Source organism: Carcharodon carcharias, chromosome 2 (genome assembly GCF_017639515.1).
Source record: "Carcharodon carcharias isolate sCarCar2 chromosome 2, sCarCar2.pri, whole genome shotgun sequence".
NCBI classification, from domain to species: Eukaryota; Metazoa; Chordata; class Chondrichthyes; order Lamniformes; family Lamnidae; genus Carcharodon; species Carcharodon carcharias.
Window position 1 is genome coordinate 29848085 of NC_054468.1, and position 20442 is coordinate 29868526.

The following is a 20442-nucleotide window of genomic DNA, read 5'->3' on the forward strand; positions in this document are numbered from 1 at the left end:
TATTTTATTAATTCGACCAATAGACTGAGCTTACACGCCTAATTATTGTATTATTATGAATATATGTGTTGCGGTTTGTCAGCAGGGCAGCCGCGGTCTATGAACAATCCCCGGAATAAAGGCTGTAAAGCGCCGGGTGCCGGAGGTCACAATCCACGTTTTTTTTTGACACATTCTGACACAATCTCGCTTAAAGTGATCAATCGCTTCAAACTTTTTGGCGGCGCGGCAGCAAGGCAGTGCGCATGTGCGAAGGTGTCTAAACTGACAATGCGGGAGAGATAGCGAGTCCGGATTGAGAAAGGGAGAGAGTGAGAGAGTGAGAGAGAGAGAGAGAGAGAAAGGGAGAGAGAGAAAGAGAAAGACATCCGAGAATCTAAGAATCCCCACCAGCGCTGGACACAGCCACCATGAGATCCAAAGGGAGGGCTCGCAAACTGGCCACAAGTAGGTGCAACATCCCATTTCTCTGTCACTTTCCCTTCTCTGCCATTTTGTATTACTTTGTGTGTCTGCTCGGTGTCGGGGTCCCATCCACAAAAAAAAAAGCTGCTTAAACCGATCTCTCCCTCTCCCTCTGTCCCAAGGCTGAACACAATCTGTTCAATCTCATCCCGAGTCAGCTACCGGAATGGGATTGGCAGATCCCTCTCCCTCTCTCTCTCTCTCTCTCTTTCGCCTTTTGGCTGCAGCACTAGCATCCGAGGGGTTGTTTGCCTTCGGCTCTTGCGGGCAAGGCTGGTGGGAGGGGGGGGGGGGGGGGGGGTGGGTGGGGGTGGTGTGTGTGTGTGTGTGGGGGGGGGAGGTGGTGGTGGTGGTGGTGTGTGGGGAGGGGGGTGGGTGCTGGAGGATTGGTTCCTGCTCATATTCTGCCACTGAAGTTTGTGCAAAGTTAAACGCGAGACAGAAAGAGAGGGAGAGAGGAGATGAGAACTTTGAAAAGCAGTTTCCCTCTTGCTGCTCAGGACGGTATTCTTCCTTTGCAAACAGTGGGCGCTATTGCCCAGCTGCGAGGCACCTTCTCAAACTTCAGGCAAGGTCTGCAGCAGAGCTGGGGCTTGGACAGTGTGAAGCAGGTGAATGTGTCAGATATAAACCGAGCAGGGTGTATAGCAGCTTCCCTGTCACCCAGGTTAACTGCCGACTTAGCGAGACTGGGCGATGAGGCGGCCCAACTTTCGCCTGAGTGAGTGTGTGTGTGAATGTGTGTGTGTTCGGGCACTAAAACCCGACCCAGGTCTTACAGTCGGCCTCCCGTCACAAATCCGCCATGATATCGTGAACAGGCTTTCTGTCGCCCTGTGACTTGTGTTTTTGCTCAGTAAAGATTTAACGTCGAGTATCACTGCTCCATCAGTTCACTCCTCACATGACCTACACATTCAAAACATGTTCGCTCCTTTCAAGCCATTCTTTGAATGACATTTGCTTGTGTGTATGCTTTTATAAACAAGGAGATGATTTTTTTTTTAAAAATGGTGTTTTCTTTTATAAGTGAAGAGAACGGGAAAAACGTATGATGTGGAACTGAAGGCTGGGTAAGGAGGGGGGGGTTAAAAAGAATAGCTTTAGGAGTTTTCTGCAAGATATTTTCTTGCAAATACTTCAACAGTTTCCAAACAGCTTCATATTTAGAGCGTGCACCAATAAAACCGGGTAGTCCCTGCATTGCTTGTGCAACCACTATCTTTTTCGGGGAGGGTGTGTGTGTGTGTGAGAGGCGTGGGAGGGTCTGTATTTGCTGAACTGTGATATGAAAGATGTAAACATACTTGAGTGTGATGCAACAGCTGGCCGTTTAAATATATGTTATTTAAAAATCCATCCGCGTGGTTTTAATGCTTGGCTTTGGTCTAATTATTGTCCGAATTAGATGCTCTGTGCTTTATAAAAAACCTACGAAGAGTTTGTCTTTTCCACCTACCTGACCTACTAAAAGGCAGCGGTTCAACTTCGTAGTCAACTCATAACTAGAAAGCAGCATTCGCCATGGCTGCATTAATAATTTATTACCTCCTGTTACACCGAACTTCGCGCCGCAAGTGATTTAATAAAGAGTTTTTTGTTTATGATACTTTTTAAGTGTTATGAAAGGACGGGACTGCATTCCTGCACAGCGTTTGCCTTCTCAGCCCGCGTGCCTTTCTGTTACCAGAGTTTTGCTCAGCTTCCCTTTAAACCCGTTCTTTCATCATTTTCACCTCGAACATTGGGTCGATTGCATGCAGTTCCTGATCATGTTTAAATACGGCTAATATTTCACTTGTTCACCATCTTTTCGGAATGCTAAATGAGAATCAATCCTCCATGTGACTGACGCCAGGTCATTGAACCAAGTTTATGTCTCAATGTTATTTTTTTTTAATGCTGCTTGCTGAGTTCTTAACATATGAAGCGACGTGACGGGATGTTTTGGATCTCCCACTGTGTCGGTAGACTTCACACATAAACACACACACACACACACATTACTGAAGATCATTCAAATTAATAAATGGATTACCGTGTCCCAGTCAGCAACATTGGGTAAATGTGCAGTAACTTCGCATAGGTGTGTGTAGGATGCAGAAACAATGTATTACCTTTCCATCGCTTCGCAGCAACAGTAGAGGGACTTTTGCTGTCATTATCTGAAGGAACCAAATCGCGAATTCAAAATCTCACGGTGTAACCTCCAATTTCCCAACCGCGCGGTGTCAATTTACAGCCCTTAAAATTATTTCCAAGTTGTTTTCTTTAAACCTGATTTTTGGGCTTATGTCTCACTGCAGCAAATGTCAACATGCAGTTTGAAAAGATTTCATTTAATGTAATCACAATGAAGTAATTACAAAACTTCCCAACGGTATCATTGTTTGAAAGAATCCTTGTGAAGAGTTTTTGCTATATGCCTGGAGGAAAGCTAAGGGAAAAGGGATTAATACATCTTTAAACGGGTTCTAATGTAAGAATGGAAGACTAAAACAGCAGTGAATATCGCCTTAAACATGTAGGCTGGGTGGGAGGGCTACCGCTTTAGATCAGATTGTTTTTTGCCTTTTAATTGCTCTTCACTGGAACACGAAATATTGTTAAATCAATACAAAGGTAACGGGAGGCGAGCTGTGATGCGAGAGAGTTGACCATGGCAATCGGAGAAATAAGGGCAGTTTTAAAATATGTTTTCATGTTGCGGCTAATGCATCGCAGTATTTATTTTATTCTGAAGAAGTGCGAGGGTGGCTGACTTCAATACCTGGCTATGGATACAGCGAACACCCCAGAGAGATGCGTGCACACACACACACACACACTGCTTGGCTTTACAGTCTTCCCTATGCACTATAGAACTTCATGTATTTCGAACTGAGCAGCAGACAAGTCTGCTCTGCGTTTCATTGTGTGACTAACTCCCCCCCCCCCCCCAAACAACACACACACACACACACACCACTTCTCTGAATGCCATTAGCCGGCAGCTAATTTTGATGTTGTTCTTTGATAGATCGTATGGTCCCAGGCCTGAACTTCAACTGAGGCTCAGCTCGGTTTGGTTTAGGTTTCGCTCTAAAGTTTTTCGGGACAGGATGTGTGGTCGTTACAAAACGGCCATGGCTTAGCAACCGGGTTTGAAATATCTTTTCAACCAATACCAATTCTTTTTAATCGGGGCTTTAAATTCAAGAATAGTGTTTCCGAGCCAGCCTCTTGGTTTCACTAAATAACACTCAGACGCAGTGGTAGATCGGGGAAAGCAGCCAGTAATGGGAATTCATTGTAAAACTTTTAAAGGTAAACTCTCAGATTCATGTATCTGGTTCGCATGAAACTGTTGAAATTTTTGCTGCCATACAGTCGGTTTGACTGTGAGCGGCTAAACACGGGAGCCGCCTGTAATTTTTAATTTTCATATCGAGCATTTCAAAATGCAACTCTTCAGATCGCAGTTAACACCGAGCCGCTGCCGATTGCTTTGCATATAAGCGTCGTCCTCTCCTGAGTTTTCTCCTCTACTTAACATCTGATTTTTTTTTCTGTGCGGTGCCTCCATTTCAATCAGGGCTGAGGATGAAGTTTGGGTGTTTTTGTTTACCTCAAAAAGAGTTTCAAAGCGGTTCAGACTTTCCTCTACCTCGGCTTCATGTTAAGTTGAGAACTTGTCCCTCTGGGCTTTTATCAGGGAAATAGTTCTCTCGGTTTGATGTGCGTCTATCTGTTACTCTCGCTCTCTCTTTTCTGACCATGGGAACTGTCCGCACGTCCATTATCTGTTTCTCTCTCTCACTCGCTCCCTCTCTCTGGCTGCTGAGAGTTAGGTCACTTTCAATCATTATGCTCCAGGCGATGAGTTGATTTCAAATTCAACTTTACACCTTATTCTCCCACAGAGAGAGCGCTGTTACTTTCCCATTTCACATGCAGCACTCTGCTGCACAGACGGTGTTTACTATCACTGTATTAACATCTGTGGAAGGGACGCGCTGCCTGGCAAATACAAATATTAGGCGTCGCATTATCACTCACAGAGCCGCGATGTAAAATCTGAAAAGCATGAAAGCACATGTGATGTTATTGAAATCCTTTCTCTACAATAATGAAAAAGAAGCTTTCACTATTTTGCTTAGAGGATTAGGAGTGATGGAGATGAGGGGAACTGATAAGGGACCAACAAATATAACAGCGAGGATGTTCAAAATAATTTAACCCTGTCATGGGGTACGAGCGTAGATAAACTTTGGAAACGTTATTCTTTTTTTAAAAAAGCTGATTCTGTGCGTGTTCTTTAATCGGGTTTGTTGAGGTTTGCTGCCTGCGGCGGGAGAGACATTTTTTTGGATCTAGGTGTGGATTTTGTTGGAAAAGCGAACGGGGGACGAATCTGTTCCCTGACTACTCGATAACGAAAGGGGAAAATAGAATCATAGCCAGATTTTTTTTAAAAAATTAAACGTCCAGAGCAAGTTGTTAAAAGGATGTCAAAATCAGAGCTCGAATTCAGAGATCCGCTCCAAATACATGAGTCAGGGCATAACCTCCCAAACTGACCGCTAACAGGCTTCACCGTCCCGTTCAGAGATTCTAAGTGTTAAAGAACAAGTGAGTTCCAGCTATCGGAGCCGTGTCAAAGACCTTCCCCCTCCGAGGGTGATTATTGATTTCTATTAAGTCTCAGGGAAAGGGAAGGTTTTCAATTCCTTGTCCACTGCCTTTCCCCTTGAGACGTACCTTGGCAAGGAGCCAGTCCTGTACAATGTCAACACTGAATATTCCAATCCCCAGACTACTTTTAACTACTTTCTAAATAAATAAACTCATTGTGTGTCTGTGTTTAAAATTATTTCACCTCTTTTATAAGCTTCAGCATCTCATTATGGTGACCTCAAAGGCGGGGGGACCCTGGCAGTCATACATCACGGCGGCAGCATATTGTACAGCTGTATACCTTCAGGCAAGTTGGGGTTGCGGGGGAACAATATGGGCCCTTATATGAGGGCAGCTTTGCGATATGATAACCAATCATAAGTTGCTCCCTCGAAACTAAAACAAGTGAGTTCAGCGTAAATCATCGCGGCGAGGGGGTGCCATGTGGCTTTCAGGGAGAGAGGACCCCCAGAGACACTGCTCCCACATGGCTCTGGAGGCGCACTTCAGTGCTTGCTGCCATCTCTCTCTTTATGGTTCCAATTTTAGTACATGTGCTGCCGAAGCGAGCCATACCCGGGCAATAATAAACCATCATCAGGGTCACTCTCTCTCCACCACCATAGGCAGCATTTAGGAACACAAGCTAAAGTATCAAAGAACAGACCTCCATTCAATGAAAAGTTTACAAAGCCAGACAGCCACCGCAGCCTCAGTCATTACACTCTGCACTTGATGTGGAAGGTGTGGGGAACAAGATTTGGTGCCTAGTTTCCTCCGTGCAATATTTTCCCAATTTTTTCTTAATCTTATCCGGAGGGACTCGGCGACCTCAAGACAGCAGTGGTACTTTCTACAACTCCCAGCCCTGTCATAGCAATCGAGGCACTTAGTCAATGTAGTTGACCAAAGATCAAAAACTGTAACAATGTAGATTGCTCCAATTATTAAGGACAATTTATTCACCAGTTTCTGGATCGAACCGCTTCAGCCCGGCATGGCAGCGATTAAAGTTAATGTAAATTAGTGGTCATTTGTTTTCCTTGTAATATACTCCTCGTAGTTAAAAGAACCAGGACGAAAATAAAGCAAAACACTTAAAGGGGTTGTGAAAAATATTCTGTTACCCGATTGTCCCCATCAAACACCGGCGACATGAAATAGAATGGATCAATTCCTGACTGTGTGTCCATTATCTGACGTTTATTTTTAATCTACATCTACTATTGTATTTTGCAAAGTGAAAGAAAGTGTAGAATTTCAACGGGGTACAGCATTAATTTTTTCTCTGTTTATTGCAACTATAGCGTTGGTGGGCTCAGGGAATAAAAGAAAAAGTTTGTTAACATGTAGACGAGATGTGGGAGACTGCACTCAGCAGTTTAAATTTGGGCAGGCTCTAATGCTTTCCCGCACGCTACCCCCACCCCCCACCGCCACCGCTTCACCAACTTTATTTTCAATTGTTTTGCACAATAGAAACTCGAAGTAAATAACATCTTAACTCCTTATGGTTTTTTTTCCTTGTTGTAACATCAGTCATATTCATGGATTTGTGCACATGCCTCTTGTAGGAAGACCCCTTGCCTACACAAAATTGCTCGCAAGTGCAAACGATTTCCCAGTTATATTCAGCCGTGTGCCGCAGTGTCGCTGCTAATGCAATTAACAATATTAGACATAACTAGTGTTGGGGACCTTTGTCGTGTTATAAACATTATTATTGTTATGCATGCAGCTAAGAATAACAATCTCCCATTTAAGAGGGAGATGAGGAGAAACCTTTTGAGGGTGGTGAGTCTGTGGAACTCTCTACTCCAGGTAGTGGCGGAGGCAGGGTCAGTGAATATTTTTAAGGCAGAGCTAGATAGATAGATAGATTCTCGACTAACAAGGGAATGAAGGATAAGTGTGGGGGGGGGGGGGGGGTGGGGGGGGTGGGATGGTGAGGGGAGACAGGAAAGTTATGTTGAGGCACATCAGATCAGCCATGATTGAATTGTAGAGCAGGCTTGAGGGGCCGAATCGCCTACTGCTAATGGGTATGTTTGTATTAGCTACTGTCTTTGCAAATGAGATAAGTTGGGTCTATTTGAGGCCTAAGTAGTTCCAAATTGACAAGCTTGATGATGGAATTTTCAAACTAAATTAACCCAAAATCGTAGACTCACATATCCAAATACCTCAATCAAAAAAGTGGACAACAATTCAGAGTACAGCTGGCCTGTTGGACGTTGGATTGCATGATCTTATGGATCTAGTGGAAAGAATCTGGTTCTTCATGACAAGCCTACACTCTAGGTTCTGTTAGTTAGGTAGACAGGGTGGGCAAACTGGGACCTGGAAGGTAGCCTCCTCACTAGAGCCAGATTCTTTTCAGGCTCCATGTAACCACATGACCCAATGTCCAGCAGGAGGTTGCTAACTGGACAAACAGTTGGATATGTGTAACTTCCTTGTATTGGTACACTGTGTAACTTTAACAGGCTATATACCATCACTACCATTGTACATATTCTGGAATCTTTAATCTTTGGCTCTGCCAACTTGCATCAAAGTTGTAATGTTAGGTAAGTTGGGTATATCCCTGTGGGGAGAAAACCCACACTCTGTAGTGAGCCAACAGAAGCTGAATATGTGTGGTTTCATCAGTACTTTGACTTGGAGTCTTTTAGACATATTGGGGTTCGGTGATTGCCAGACACCCAGCTGGCCAAAATAAAATGACTCAGTCTGTCTTATGATAAACATGTAACTTTTAAATATACATAATAGGTACAAATTTAGTATGTTATACAAAATCACTTTTCAAAAATTCAGCCCTGTCACTATAGGCAGTCACTTGCATTCAACATTTGGAGACTAAGACTGAGGTGCAGTCATACACAGTGTGACTTAAGGTCACTAATATATTACTGGACACCAGATTTGTCTATTTTCTGAAGCATATCTATTCTTAGAATATATTCAATAAAGCATATATTTCACTATATACCCTTTAGTTTGTCACAGCAGGCTTTTAGCACAAACATTTTCTAATATATACAACTTGTTCCACTATTGAAAATATTGCTTAGCGGGAAACCATAGTGACCCAGATATTTGCATTTATAATGTAGTGTCTGCAAATGGCAATACAGAGAAGAGACAGCCAGCACTATTCATATGTTGGACAGATAGTCAGCAATAGAAATCTTAGGAATGTACAAGCTGTTGAAACATAGGGGGAGCTTTCCCTTCTTTCAGACTGATGATATAGAAGTGTATCAGGTCAGGGAGACTGCAAAATCTGTAACAGTTCTATAAGCACTTTTGGATGGATTTATATCAAATCGTGCTGAGAGCAATATTCTGACAGTTTTTTTTAAACAGGTCTGAAGTAGTCTTACAAAAAAGGAGTGTCATCTTAATTTAGATATTAGAATGGATTTAAACCAACCTTCACTGAATTTCGTCAGGAGCTCCATGACACATCTCCTAAAAGCTTCAGGATTTTTCAACTCTTTCTAAATTTTATTCTTTTATTGTAATTGTTTTGTACAAACTTCTGTTATAAACTTGATATAACCCAAGTGCCACCCTGTTTAAAGAAAACAACTATTACAATATGAATGTTCTCTCTCACATTTGTTATCAGAACAAACTACATGATTAAGTGTTTTCAAGCAGTCATGACCTGATCTCTGCCTAGACCCAAATGCTACAGTTTCCTCCAAGCCATAACTCAGTATTGAATTATTGGAAATACAGTAGACAATTTTTTTATCGCAAACTCCACACAGGTTTGAGAGGAAAGAGAGAGGAGGGTTTGTATGTTAGAAAATAATCTCTGCCTCATTTGAAATTGTTTTGTTCAAAGCTGGTTCTGCTCATTGACCTTAAAGTCAGTCCAATAGTATACTGTCATGGACAGGACGTATTTTCTCTCTTACTGGTCTCTACTCAGTATGTTATGTATGGAAAGAGATTTGTCTTTTCTTACTCTTGGAGTGTGTGTATTCCAATTAAATAATTCAGCAGCAAACTTCTGTGAGTTTAAAATTAATAAAGTTATTAATTCTCACACACTTACTCTGAGTTAATGCAACATCATATACTTGGTCTCATGCACCCAAATGCCCACAACACACACACACACACACACATACACACACACACACACAATGCATTTGTATAGACTGCAGTTAATTCAGTCTCTGGTTTATGATTTCTGGTCTCCCACTCATTAAGGCCTGTAGTTTCTTGAATGGATTTGATGATTTAAGGTTGAAATGAGGGTCTTGTAAAGCAAAACATTCACAGCAGGTTGAAAGGTTTCTTGTAGTCGACTATCTAGGATGTTGGTTCTCAGGTGAACTTTGAAACTGGAAAAGGTTAATAACTTTATCCATTGGATGACTTGCAGCTAGTTTTCTCTGCAACTGTTGTTTTATCAGTGTTCTTCTGTAGTGTTCCTAGGTCTCTTCTGGGTCTTGGCATAATAAAGGATCTCAGTATCAGAAGCCAGCTTTAGTCACATGGTCAATGGCCTTTGTCCACCCAGAATAGCTTAGGCTAAAATACCATTGATAAACATTATGAGATAGATGGTGGTCTTTCACGCTTAACTGGTAGATAACCTGTCTTGTCAGCTTTCCGTTTTTGAACTGCAAATCTGGTGACATAGACCTGAATTTTTGTGCGGATGGAGAGGTGGTCTTCATAGTGCCATAAAATGGCACCAGAGGCCCAAAGTTGGAAGCCCTATGCCCAAACCTAGCCCCCACCATTGCATTGGGGTGGGATGGGGTGGGAGTGGCGAAGGGTGGAATGGGGATCAATGCTGGTTTTCACATCCCTGGTTCATGGAGGAAGCTGCGCATGTTGTAAAGTGCAACTGTCTTCAGTCAGATCTGATTTTTGTTAGTGGGATGTCCAAAACATGACTCTGCACTTTAGACCTAACAGCAAAATATCTAAACTTACCAGAGTTCTTTGGAAAGGTAAGGTACCCTTTTAGCATGGTAAGGTACATTTTTGGATATAGTCCCAAGACAAGTTTGGGAGAGGTAAGGTGCTTTTTGGGATTGTTAAAGGTAGACATAAATTTGTGTAAAATGTGCATAGATGCATTGGAACTGTCAAAAAGAAGCTGTCAAGGGGGCCTGTCAAACTGTCAAGGCAGTTACACCTCCTGTCTATTAAATATTTGCAAAAACTGCCTGTAGTAGTAAAAATAAATGCTTGCTATTTCACTCTGTTTTTTTGGCATAAAACTGAGGGTTATCATTATAGGATTAGTGCTGCATGACTGCACAACCTGTCACAGTGGTGTGCCTGTTAGTTCACAGTTTAATTGATAGCTCCAATTGCTCATAAAGCCTTTGAGTTCGGATTATGAATACAAATGCTTGTTGTAGAAGGGATTAAAGGAAATTTAATATAGTGAATGGGTTTTTATAATGAGGGTTTTAAAAAATAGTGTATAGACACTTAAGAACTTAATTTAATCTCTGCATGAGTCCTGAGGCCTGCCCATTTTGGATACTGGGTGAATTGGCGCTAAGTTGCAAAGGTGCTATAAAGGAACATAGGGAGTTGATAGAAGAACATAGGTTGGTATGGCTGTATGGGAGCCATACATGTGTGTAGGGGGCAGGAAGCAATGTGGGTTGGCATGGGTGGATCATGGAGAGTGTGTGGGGGGTGGGGGTTGTGAGGGGGGCAGGCTGTTTTTTGTTTTTTTTTACAGTGCTGGAGTAGTGAGGTGGACCCTTTCCACAGCCCACTTCTGCACCCAGCAGCTCCTGTGGCTACCTCCTAACTCCTTCCAGGGGCAGTGCCTCCCCTGCCCCACACCCGGAACACAAATCCGACCATCCAGGACACTTTTCCCCAGGTCAGCGTTCTGACCCGGGAGCAAAAATGGAGGCCATAGAATATTGAAGTCCATTGACTGTATTTTGAGTAAGCTTTGAACAAAGATGGGTATGAATTCCACAGATAACATTCATCTTGGTATGTCCATTTCATGGGAGGTCCCCATCCATTGTTATTCAGTTCAGAACTTGCTGAAAGCATGATGTCTGAGTTCAATAAGCAAAAGTCACCTGACCCCTTGGCAGTCATCTCATCAGTTCATCAGTGTCCATTTTAAACAAATAAAAGATTGTTCCAGGGAGTTTCCATATGAGCTCAGTCCACGTGTAATGTTATGAATATGACATGCCATTACTGGGCGTGACAATACAGTGAAACAGTTTTATATGCACAGCCAGTGTTGAGGCGTCCTGTGATATGCAAATCTGGTTGTGAACATCATCTCTGTCTACCAACTTATTGATGTGCAGATATATTTATTTCCACTTGTGTAACATGTGTATGAGGCATTTGTACACTTAGACAAGGCCAAAATGTGGTCCTTCTGATCTTGAACTAAAAAGAGAATTATTATTTACTGGACTTGAGATTTGCAAAGTAAACAGTCACAGGTTGAGTTAACGTATTGCCACAGAGTTAAATGAAAGTATGGCTTTCTCTTGAGACTAGTTTTGACCTGATTAATGCATACATTGTTGTTGCATATGCAGAATATTCTAATGATGCAGCGCCAAACCTTTGATTTAGGCAGATAATCATTAGATATGTAAATTCAGCAATTTCCAGCAGCTCACCTTAGGCAGCAAAGTAAAACCCCTGATCTTAATCTACTCCCCTGTCAGATCACCAAATGGATCAACAAACAAAGAACATTGGAGTCAAAATTCCCCTTTTCCTGAAAAAAGGGAGAAATGAATGTTCTATCTGCATTAAGAAAGCCTCATATGAAATAATGGAATGCAAAGTTTTGAAATGTGGAAGTCCCAAGAAAGTTATTTCATTAGTAGTGACAAAAAGGTATCAACCAATCACAATACACCTACAATAATGATCCTTTAATGCTTTTTAAACAGCTAATGAGTCTCTTGATCATTATAAATGTCAAAGTTCATCCAGACGTGGAGTGTATAGTTGTAGGAGAAAGTGACTAAACATCAGCAGTGATAATTCTGAATTACACACAAGGCACTACGTGTGTTCAGGCTTAGAGAGGAAGTCTTGATTTTCTGACACAGGCATTGCAGTTGATCCCCAGTCCAACCTTGGCAGGAATGTGTGTGGATGGATGGAAACTCTGCAGGGACATTAGATTCAGGTTTTGGGGTAAAGCGTCCAGGATGGTTCTGTGGAGAAAGGGCCTGCAGCCTACCCTCCACATTGCCGTTGACACAAGGCAGCAGTTGTTCTGTTCTCCAGCTTGCAGGTAGGACCCAGCTTTGATTTGGCCTGGGATATGCTTTACCAACACCTGTAGGACTGGCCAGGATTAATTTACAAAGGCTGCAAACTGTATTCAAATATTACAAGTGGCCTCTGATTTAAAAAAAATACTTGCAATAATGTCATAATTTCTCTGGGTGGAGGACATGGTACATTTTCTGGCCTGGCATACTTCAGTTGGCATTTCTAGTGGGGAGGCATGCCAAATGTCTCTCCAAACTGTCAAAGACCAATTATTCACGGCCTTTTCCCCCTAATCCCACAGATTTTTATGGATGAGATCAGTGATAGAAGATGCTGTTGGATACTTCCCAATATTTATGCACTCTCCATGGATTTTCTTGGCTGATAATTATTGGCACAGGCTATCGAATAGAAACTGCTATCAGAAGAAACTCATTTCATAAAATATAACTTTTAACTTTACGTTTTATTTTTCAGTGAAACAAAAATACCAGAAGGTATGCCCATGTGAATTTATGTAATTATTGATGGTAACTTTAGCAAGCTTAAACATCACTACAAGTGAAAGGAAATATTTTGAAATACCCCTAAAGTTTAATCCTTTGAATTTATTTTGTGCTGTTGCCATTACCTTGCCTGTATAAAACCTCCATTATAAAATGTTCATTATACATTGCGTATAAAATGTCATAATGTGGAGATCAGAATTTAATGCTTTGGCCTTTTCCAATTTGTCAAGAACCTTGTGGATCAAGGATTTATTTGGAAAGGAAATTTACTTGGATAGAAAAGAAAAAATTGGAACCTCTGAACAAATATTGGATGATTCTGTAATGTAACTCTCCCAGTGGAGAGTAGTCCTTACAAAGGGCAGTACTTGAATGGAGCACATCTTGGGAAAATCTTGGGTTCCTTAATTGCATTCACACTGAGAGCATGCCGGTTTCTACACAAATCTTGCTGATGGGAACTGGTACTCAAATTTCGTGTGGAGCCTATTTGGCTACACCAGAACATGAAAACCAACAGAAAATGAGTGCAACTATCAGGGGTATGAGTGTTAGAAGATATGCTGTTTTATTGAATGGTGCATCACTCCTAGTGTTGTGTTAATGTGTGACGGAGAGCTTTATTGGGTGTAGCTCAGAAGCGACACAAATAATCAAAGAAATTCACATGCATTGGTTTCATACCAGAATCTCGTTACAAGTCACTTCTGTACAAAATTTCTTCAGGCAAACAGGCCACATGGCTTTTGTGTAGTGGTGAAAATTGAGTAATTTCTGCGCCAAAAATCAACATTTTCTGGAGGAGAGGGGAACATCTCCATACATCCCTAGATATTAACATGCTACTCCCTGTGCTCAAATGGCATTTCATATTTTATTTTTTCCCTTTTTATCACCCTATCAAGTGTGCAGCAAACCCTATTGCTGCCTAATAGAATGGATATATGGGGCTTTATGATTTGTGCTTTCATTAGACACACTAACAAGAAGTCTGACCTCGAACAAAATACTCACTTTTAGATTTGACTACAGCAAGGAATTGTTCTGTGGTATCTTCATTCATGAAATCAGCAATAAGGATTACCTAAACTACTGAAGTTGGATGGGGGTAATATTTTTGTCCCTGTTAATCTGTTTGTCTGTAATCAATATATCTCAAAAACTAATGGACTGATTTCAAACAGAACTTGTTTCACAGGGTATGGCCCAAGGAAGAACTCAGTGGGCAAGATTTTTCCCTCGTTGGGCAGGCGGGGGCGGTTGGGAAGCCGACTGCTGCCCATGATCAGGGCCTGACTGCGATTTCACGCTGGAAGGCCAATTAAGGCCCACCCAGAGTGAGTCACACATGGCAGTGCTCAACACTGCCTGTGTGGGGGTGGGGGTGGGTGAAGGGCGAGAGTGCAATTTCGCCCATGCATGCAGGTGCGTGCTGGAAGCTGCCTCAGGGAAATGAAGAGTTTAAAACATTAACATTTTAAAAATCTTAATTTTTATAAAACATATCCCCTCATGTGACTCTTTCACAAGAGCAGGGACATGTTATAAATGAAATGTTAACATTTTTATTTTTATTTACTGTTGGAAACATCATCCTGCCCGTGGGTGAGGTTCCCTAAAGAATGCAAAGGCCGCTTGGCCCTTTCACCTGCCCGCTAACCATAAGATTGGGCGGGCAGTGAAAAAATTCTTTCAATTATAACTTTAATGGCCTTAATAGGTCTTTTAATTGCCGGCAGGGGTGCTGCCGACTCTCCCACACACCTGCCAACCAAAATATCGCTTGAGTGTGTAATCGAGGCACTCACCCGACGTCATTATGCGTCATTTTATGCTCAGTTAGGTCAGGTGCGTGCCTGCCTGACAAGCTAAAAATTCTGGCCATTAGTTTTTGATGATGATGTGGATTCGGATCCAAATCCTGATCCTGGAGATTTTTTTTTTAAACAATCCATCCATTAACATTGGGAGAAAAAAAAGTGAATTGGCTTTTTTATAGAATGTTGTGGATTGCCTCAATTGCTGTAGTACAATTTGTCAAGGTTGTCAAAATATGAGCAGAGTTTTCAGAGCAGACTGTTGGATGTGGATTGGCCTGAAGCTGCCTGAATGAAATGGAAGCTCATAATAAAAAAAATTTTAGCTTTGTAGTTACAGAGCATCTACCAGACAGGGAAAAGTCTCAAGTAAATGCTGTGTAATTGGAATAATGTTGAGTTAACACAGCATGACAGGGATATGCGTTGTACAGAGTGCCCTCTTCACTTATTTGTATTTGTATAATGCCTCCTAGAGTGCAGAAGGTGAGTGATCAAGATGAGTTAACAAAAAGGTCCAAAGGCATGGCCATAAAGAGAGGTTTTGAGGAGATGTTTAAAGAAAAGCAAGGGACTTGCATTTCCATAGCACCCTTCATGATCTGAGAATGCCCCAAAGTGCTTTGCTGTAGTTAAATACCGTTGTAATGTAGAAAAATGCAGAAGCCAGTATTTGTGTCTCACCAACAGTAATGAGAGACATAACCAGAAAATCTGTATTTTACTGATGTTGGATGAGGGATAAATATTAGCTGGGATACTGGGAGAACTCCCCTGCTCCTCTTTGAATTGTGAACTCTTACATCCACCAGAGAGGGCATTGGTTTAGCATTTGATCCAAAAACACAGCACCTCCCTCAGTACTGCATTGAAGTGTCAGTATGGATTATGAACTAAAGTCTCCGGAATGAGGCTTGAACTCATGACCTTTTTGACTCAAAGCAAGAGTGCTGTACCTTGGCTCTTCAAACATTACCATTTTCATGGCAGAGAGAAGTAATACATTGAAGATACTTATGGGGGGAGTTTCATAGAGAGAAAACTGCATGTTGTCAGCACACATTTAGAAACAGACCATGTGTTTAAACATATTCACTTACACAGTTAAACTCCTGCCCTAAGAAGCAGACATTGGATTTTTACTAATTTTTCAATAATGATCATCCATTGTTGGAAGGTTAGGGTAGTCAGAATAGTAATAAACATTATTATTACAATTTTCTATACATTCTGAAACACTTCATTCATGTTTGCTTTTGGTGAAGATAGAAGTTTCATCCTCAGTATATCTTCCTAGCAAAGGTCATGCAGCCTGGATAAAAAAGCAATGCTCTTTACTCACTTACTCTTGCATCTTCCTGCCATATTGAAACATTGAGAAACAACCATTGTGGATAACCTCTAGTTTGTTTAAGGGATCACACACTGACTGTTTGGCTGTTGTGGATCATTCTAGTAGGGCTTAAAAGGATAATGGATCAGGACTCTTGAAAGGTGGGGCATGCACCAGCCAGTCTAAACAGTGTTTGAAAGAAGTTGTGTAAACAGAGAGATACCTAGACAACCATACCGTTGTATGAGGTGGGATTAATAGCTAAGGAAGTTTGTGGTAGAGGTCCAAAATCACTTAAAAAGCTTCAAACATTGAAAAGAAAGGTTTGCATGTGGAGAGCTATCGTTGTATTTGATTGAAGCCGTTTTCTAATAGGATACACTGAAATTACTCTTGCTTACACAGAGGATTGATTTATTAGCCTATTCCCCACTGATATTTAAAAATATTTATAATATTTGCTTAAAATAAAATGCTAATTATATTGTAGATGAAAATAAATGTGCAAATCTAAATGGAACAGTTTAAACTTGATGGTTTTTGTCACAGTATTTGCATTGTGTTATTTTTCCTTTCAAATGACTTTCACTTTCTAATCCTCTCTTACCCCTGCTTGAGCTCCTGCACTTAGTCAGACAGTATTACATTTTAGCTAAACTACTTAGAAAAACTACGAATAACAGTTGAGTGATATTTCTAAACTTGAAATCTAATTAATTAAATGAAACACAATAAAAATGACAGGGCAGGTGATGTGTTGCAGCTGTAGCATGTGTGAAGCACTGCACCACCTCTGCAGTAAGTGTCTGCAGCTTGAGGAACTTTGACCCTGATTTGATGAGCTGCAGTCCAAGCTTCAGACACTGTGATGCATCAGGGAGGGGAAGTGTTACCTGCATATTTTTTTTTCAGGAGACAGTCACATCCCTTAGGCTATATACTTCAGATTTGGTCTGTAGCCATGGTCAGGAGCGTATACATGTGAGGCAGGTACGGGGATCCAGAAAGTAGCAATAAAGGAGCCTCAGCCCTTGCAATTGTCCAACAGGGTCAAGGTTCTTGCAACTTGTGTGCACGAGAGCACAGGTTGCAGGGAGAACGAGCAAACTGACCACAGCACTCTGGTGAAGGGAGCCATTCAAGTGTGGGGAGTAAAAAGGAAGTAGAGGGTCAGTACAGTTAATGGAATAGGTAGTGTTCTCTGCAGCTGAGAGCTACTGAAAGCTGTGTTGCCTGCCTGATGTCAGGGTTAAGGGAATCTCCTAAGGGTTGGAGGGAGGAACTTGAAAGTGGGAGGGGAAGGATCCAGGTGTCGTGGTCCATGTAGGTACCAATGACATAGGTAGGACTAAGAAAGAGGTTCTGCTGAGGGAGTATGAGCTGGTAGGGCCTAAATTAAAAAGCAGAACCAGAAAGGGAATAATCTCTGGATTATCACTTGAGCCACGAGGAAATTGAGATAGTATAAATAAGATCGGAGAGTTGACTGAGTGGCTGAAAGATTGGTGTGGTAGAAATGGATTTTGATTCATGAAGCTCTGGCACCGGTACTGGAGAAGGAAGGAGCTGTACTGTTGGACAGACTTTACCTAAACAACGCTGAGGCCAGTTCTGGCGAATCGTGTAATCAGGACTTCAGAGGGGGCTTAAACTAAATAGTGGAAGAGGGGAGAGGGTTCATGAGAGGGGAGATTTGGAAAGTTAAAGAGAAAGGACAAGGCAGTAGTACAGGGTAGCGATGTGGGTAATGATCACCAGAGTATGACAGGAAGGAACATAACGTGCAAACATAAGAGTTTGCGAGCAAATAAGGTCAGAGTAGGAAAAATGGTAAAAAAAAACACAGCATAAAAGGCTCTTTATCTGAATGCATGCAGCATTGGCAAAAAGATGGATGAATTGATAGCACAAATAGAATCAAATGATACGATAGACATGATAACATATGAAAATATCTACTGTCAGATGTGATTTCATGATTGGGAGGCACTTGCTGAACAATTGAGTGTGCTAATAGCTACCCAAACAATCGATTTGAGATAACCAGGATCCTCTAAGTAAGAGTGATAGAATTTCACATTCAGTTCAAGGATGAGAAATTTGGATCTGAAACTCCTGTCTGGAACTTAAATAATGATAATTACAAAGGTGCTAAAATTGAGTTGGCTAAAGTGTAATGGGAAAATGAGTTCAAATGTAACATGGTAAAGAAGCAGTGGCAGACATTTAAGGAGATATTTCATAATTCTCAACAAGAATATATTCGATTGAGAAAGAAACACTTTACAAGAAGGATGAACCATCCATGGCTAACTAAGGAAGTTAAGGATGGTATAAAATTGAAAGAAAAAATGTACAATGCTGCATAGATTAGTGGTAGCCCAGAAGGTTAAGAACATCTTAGAAACCAGAAAACGATGAAATCGGAGCATGGGGAAAAAATGAGCAAGAAATATAAAAACAGACAGTAAATGTTTCTACAAGTATATGAAAAGGAAGAGGGTAGGTAAAGTAAGCAATTATTAAAGAGGTGGTAGAAAACCATAATACAATCAGGCAGAGTCAATATGGTTTTGTGAAAGGGAAATTGTTTTTGATAAATTTTATTAGAGTTCTTTGAGGATGGATAAAGGGTGGATAAAGGGGTATCAATATATGTTGTATATTTGGATTTCCAAAAGGCATTCAATAAAATGCTACATAAAAGGTTACTGCACAAGGAATGCACTCATGTTGTTGGGGGTGATACATTGGCATGACTAGAGGATTCACTAACTAACAGCAAACAGAGTCAGAATAAATGGGCCATTTGCAGGTTGGCACACTGTAACTAGTGAGTGCTCAGGGGTCACTGCTCGGCCCTCAGCCATTTACGATCGAGACGAATGACTCAGATGAAGAGAGTATATTGTAGCCAAATTTGCTGATTATACAAAGATTGGCAGGAAAGCAAGTTGTGAAGAGGATACAAAGAATCTGCAAAGGGACATAGATAGGTTGTGAATAGGCAAAAACTTGGCAGATGAAGTATAATGTGGATAAATGTGAGGTTTTTGACTTTGGCAGGAAGAGTAGAAAATCAGAATATTATTTAAATGGAGCGAGACCACAGAATTCTGCAGTAGCGAGGGATCTGGGTGTCATTGTACATAAATCACAAGAAGTTAATATGCAGGTATAGCAAGTGATTAGGAAGGCAAATGGAATGGCCTCTATTGCAGGGGCGATGGAGTATAAAAATAGGAAGTCCTGTCACAGCTGTATACGGGTGTGCTGAGACCACACCTGGAGTACTGTGCACAGTACTGGTCTCTTTACTTAAGGAGGGATATACTTGCATTGGAAGCAGTTCAGAGAAGGTTCACTAGGATGATTCCTGGGATGAAGAGCTTGTCTTATGAGGAAAGGTTGAGCAGGTTGGGCCCATACACATTGGAGTTTAGAAAAATGAGAGGTGATCTTATTGAAATGTATAAAATCCTGAGGGGGCTTGTCAGGGTGGATGCTGTGTTGCTGCATTCCATAATCTTGTGGGGGAACCTAGAACTACGGAGCACATTTTAAAAATAAGGGATCTTCCATTTAAGGTGGAGATGAGCAGGAATTTCTTCTCAGCGGGTTACTGGTCTTTGGAATTTTCTTTCATAGAGAGCAGTGGAAGCTGGACCATTGAATATATTCAAGCCCGAGTTGACAGATTTTTGTTCGACAAATGGAGTTAAGGGCTACGTGAGGCAGGCAGGAAAGTGGAGTTAAGACCACAATCAGATCAGCCATAATCTTAGTGAATGGCAGAGCAGGCTTGATGGGTCAAATGGCCTCCTCCTGCTCCTATTTTTATGATCTTATCAGCAGGCAAGGTGGCTAGTACTTTGGTTTGCCTTCTGTGCTATAGCATGAGTCAAGACAGAGAATCCATTGTCTTAGTACTGGAGCCTTGTCTCAACAAAAACTGTTAAACATTTGAAATACAAGGAGGTTAACAGACTCCTTTCCCACATTTTTAACAAAGCAGCATACAAAGAAATAAATGCCACATTATATGTGCTGCAGTCCAAACCTTGCAACTTTTTCTTGGATAAGTTACTGGCAGGAGATACAATCGTGATTTTGATCTGATTACTGGATATGCCTCTATATGTAGTGTGGAAAGTATCATGAAATACAATGACTAAGGAATAATCCCATGAATGCAGCAACACAGAACTGGATGTGAACCCAAAACTACAGTGCTCTATGGGAGAAGTACTTTAAAGTGGCACAACATAATATTTGGTACAGAGGCCAGGGAAGCACAATGGGCGCTCATGACTTTAGAAAATAATGCGAGACACACAATATTGCCTCTGCAACCTGTCAAATACCTCTCCTGATTTGTTTCCAAATAATAATTAGGAAT

General features: G+C 41.4%; 1 protein-coding gene across 4 annotated transcripts in view; it reads left to right on the forward strand.

Moving 5' to 3' along the window:
* The first annotated feature begins 295 nt into the window (after positions 1-295).
* The window catches only part of mecom (MDS1 and EVI1 complex locus), an 837494-nt gene continuing 817347 nt past the window's right edge, over positions 296-20442 (forward strand). For all 4 annotated transcript variants that reach the window (XM_041175578.1, XM_041175580.1, XM_041175586.1 and 1 more), the window contains exon 1: positions 296-447. In XM_041175578.1, coding sequence (XP_041031512.1) covers positions 411-447 — 37 coding nt within the window. In that variant the 5' untranslated portion in view covers positions 296-410. The remainder of the gene's footprint in view (positions 448-20442) is intronic.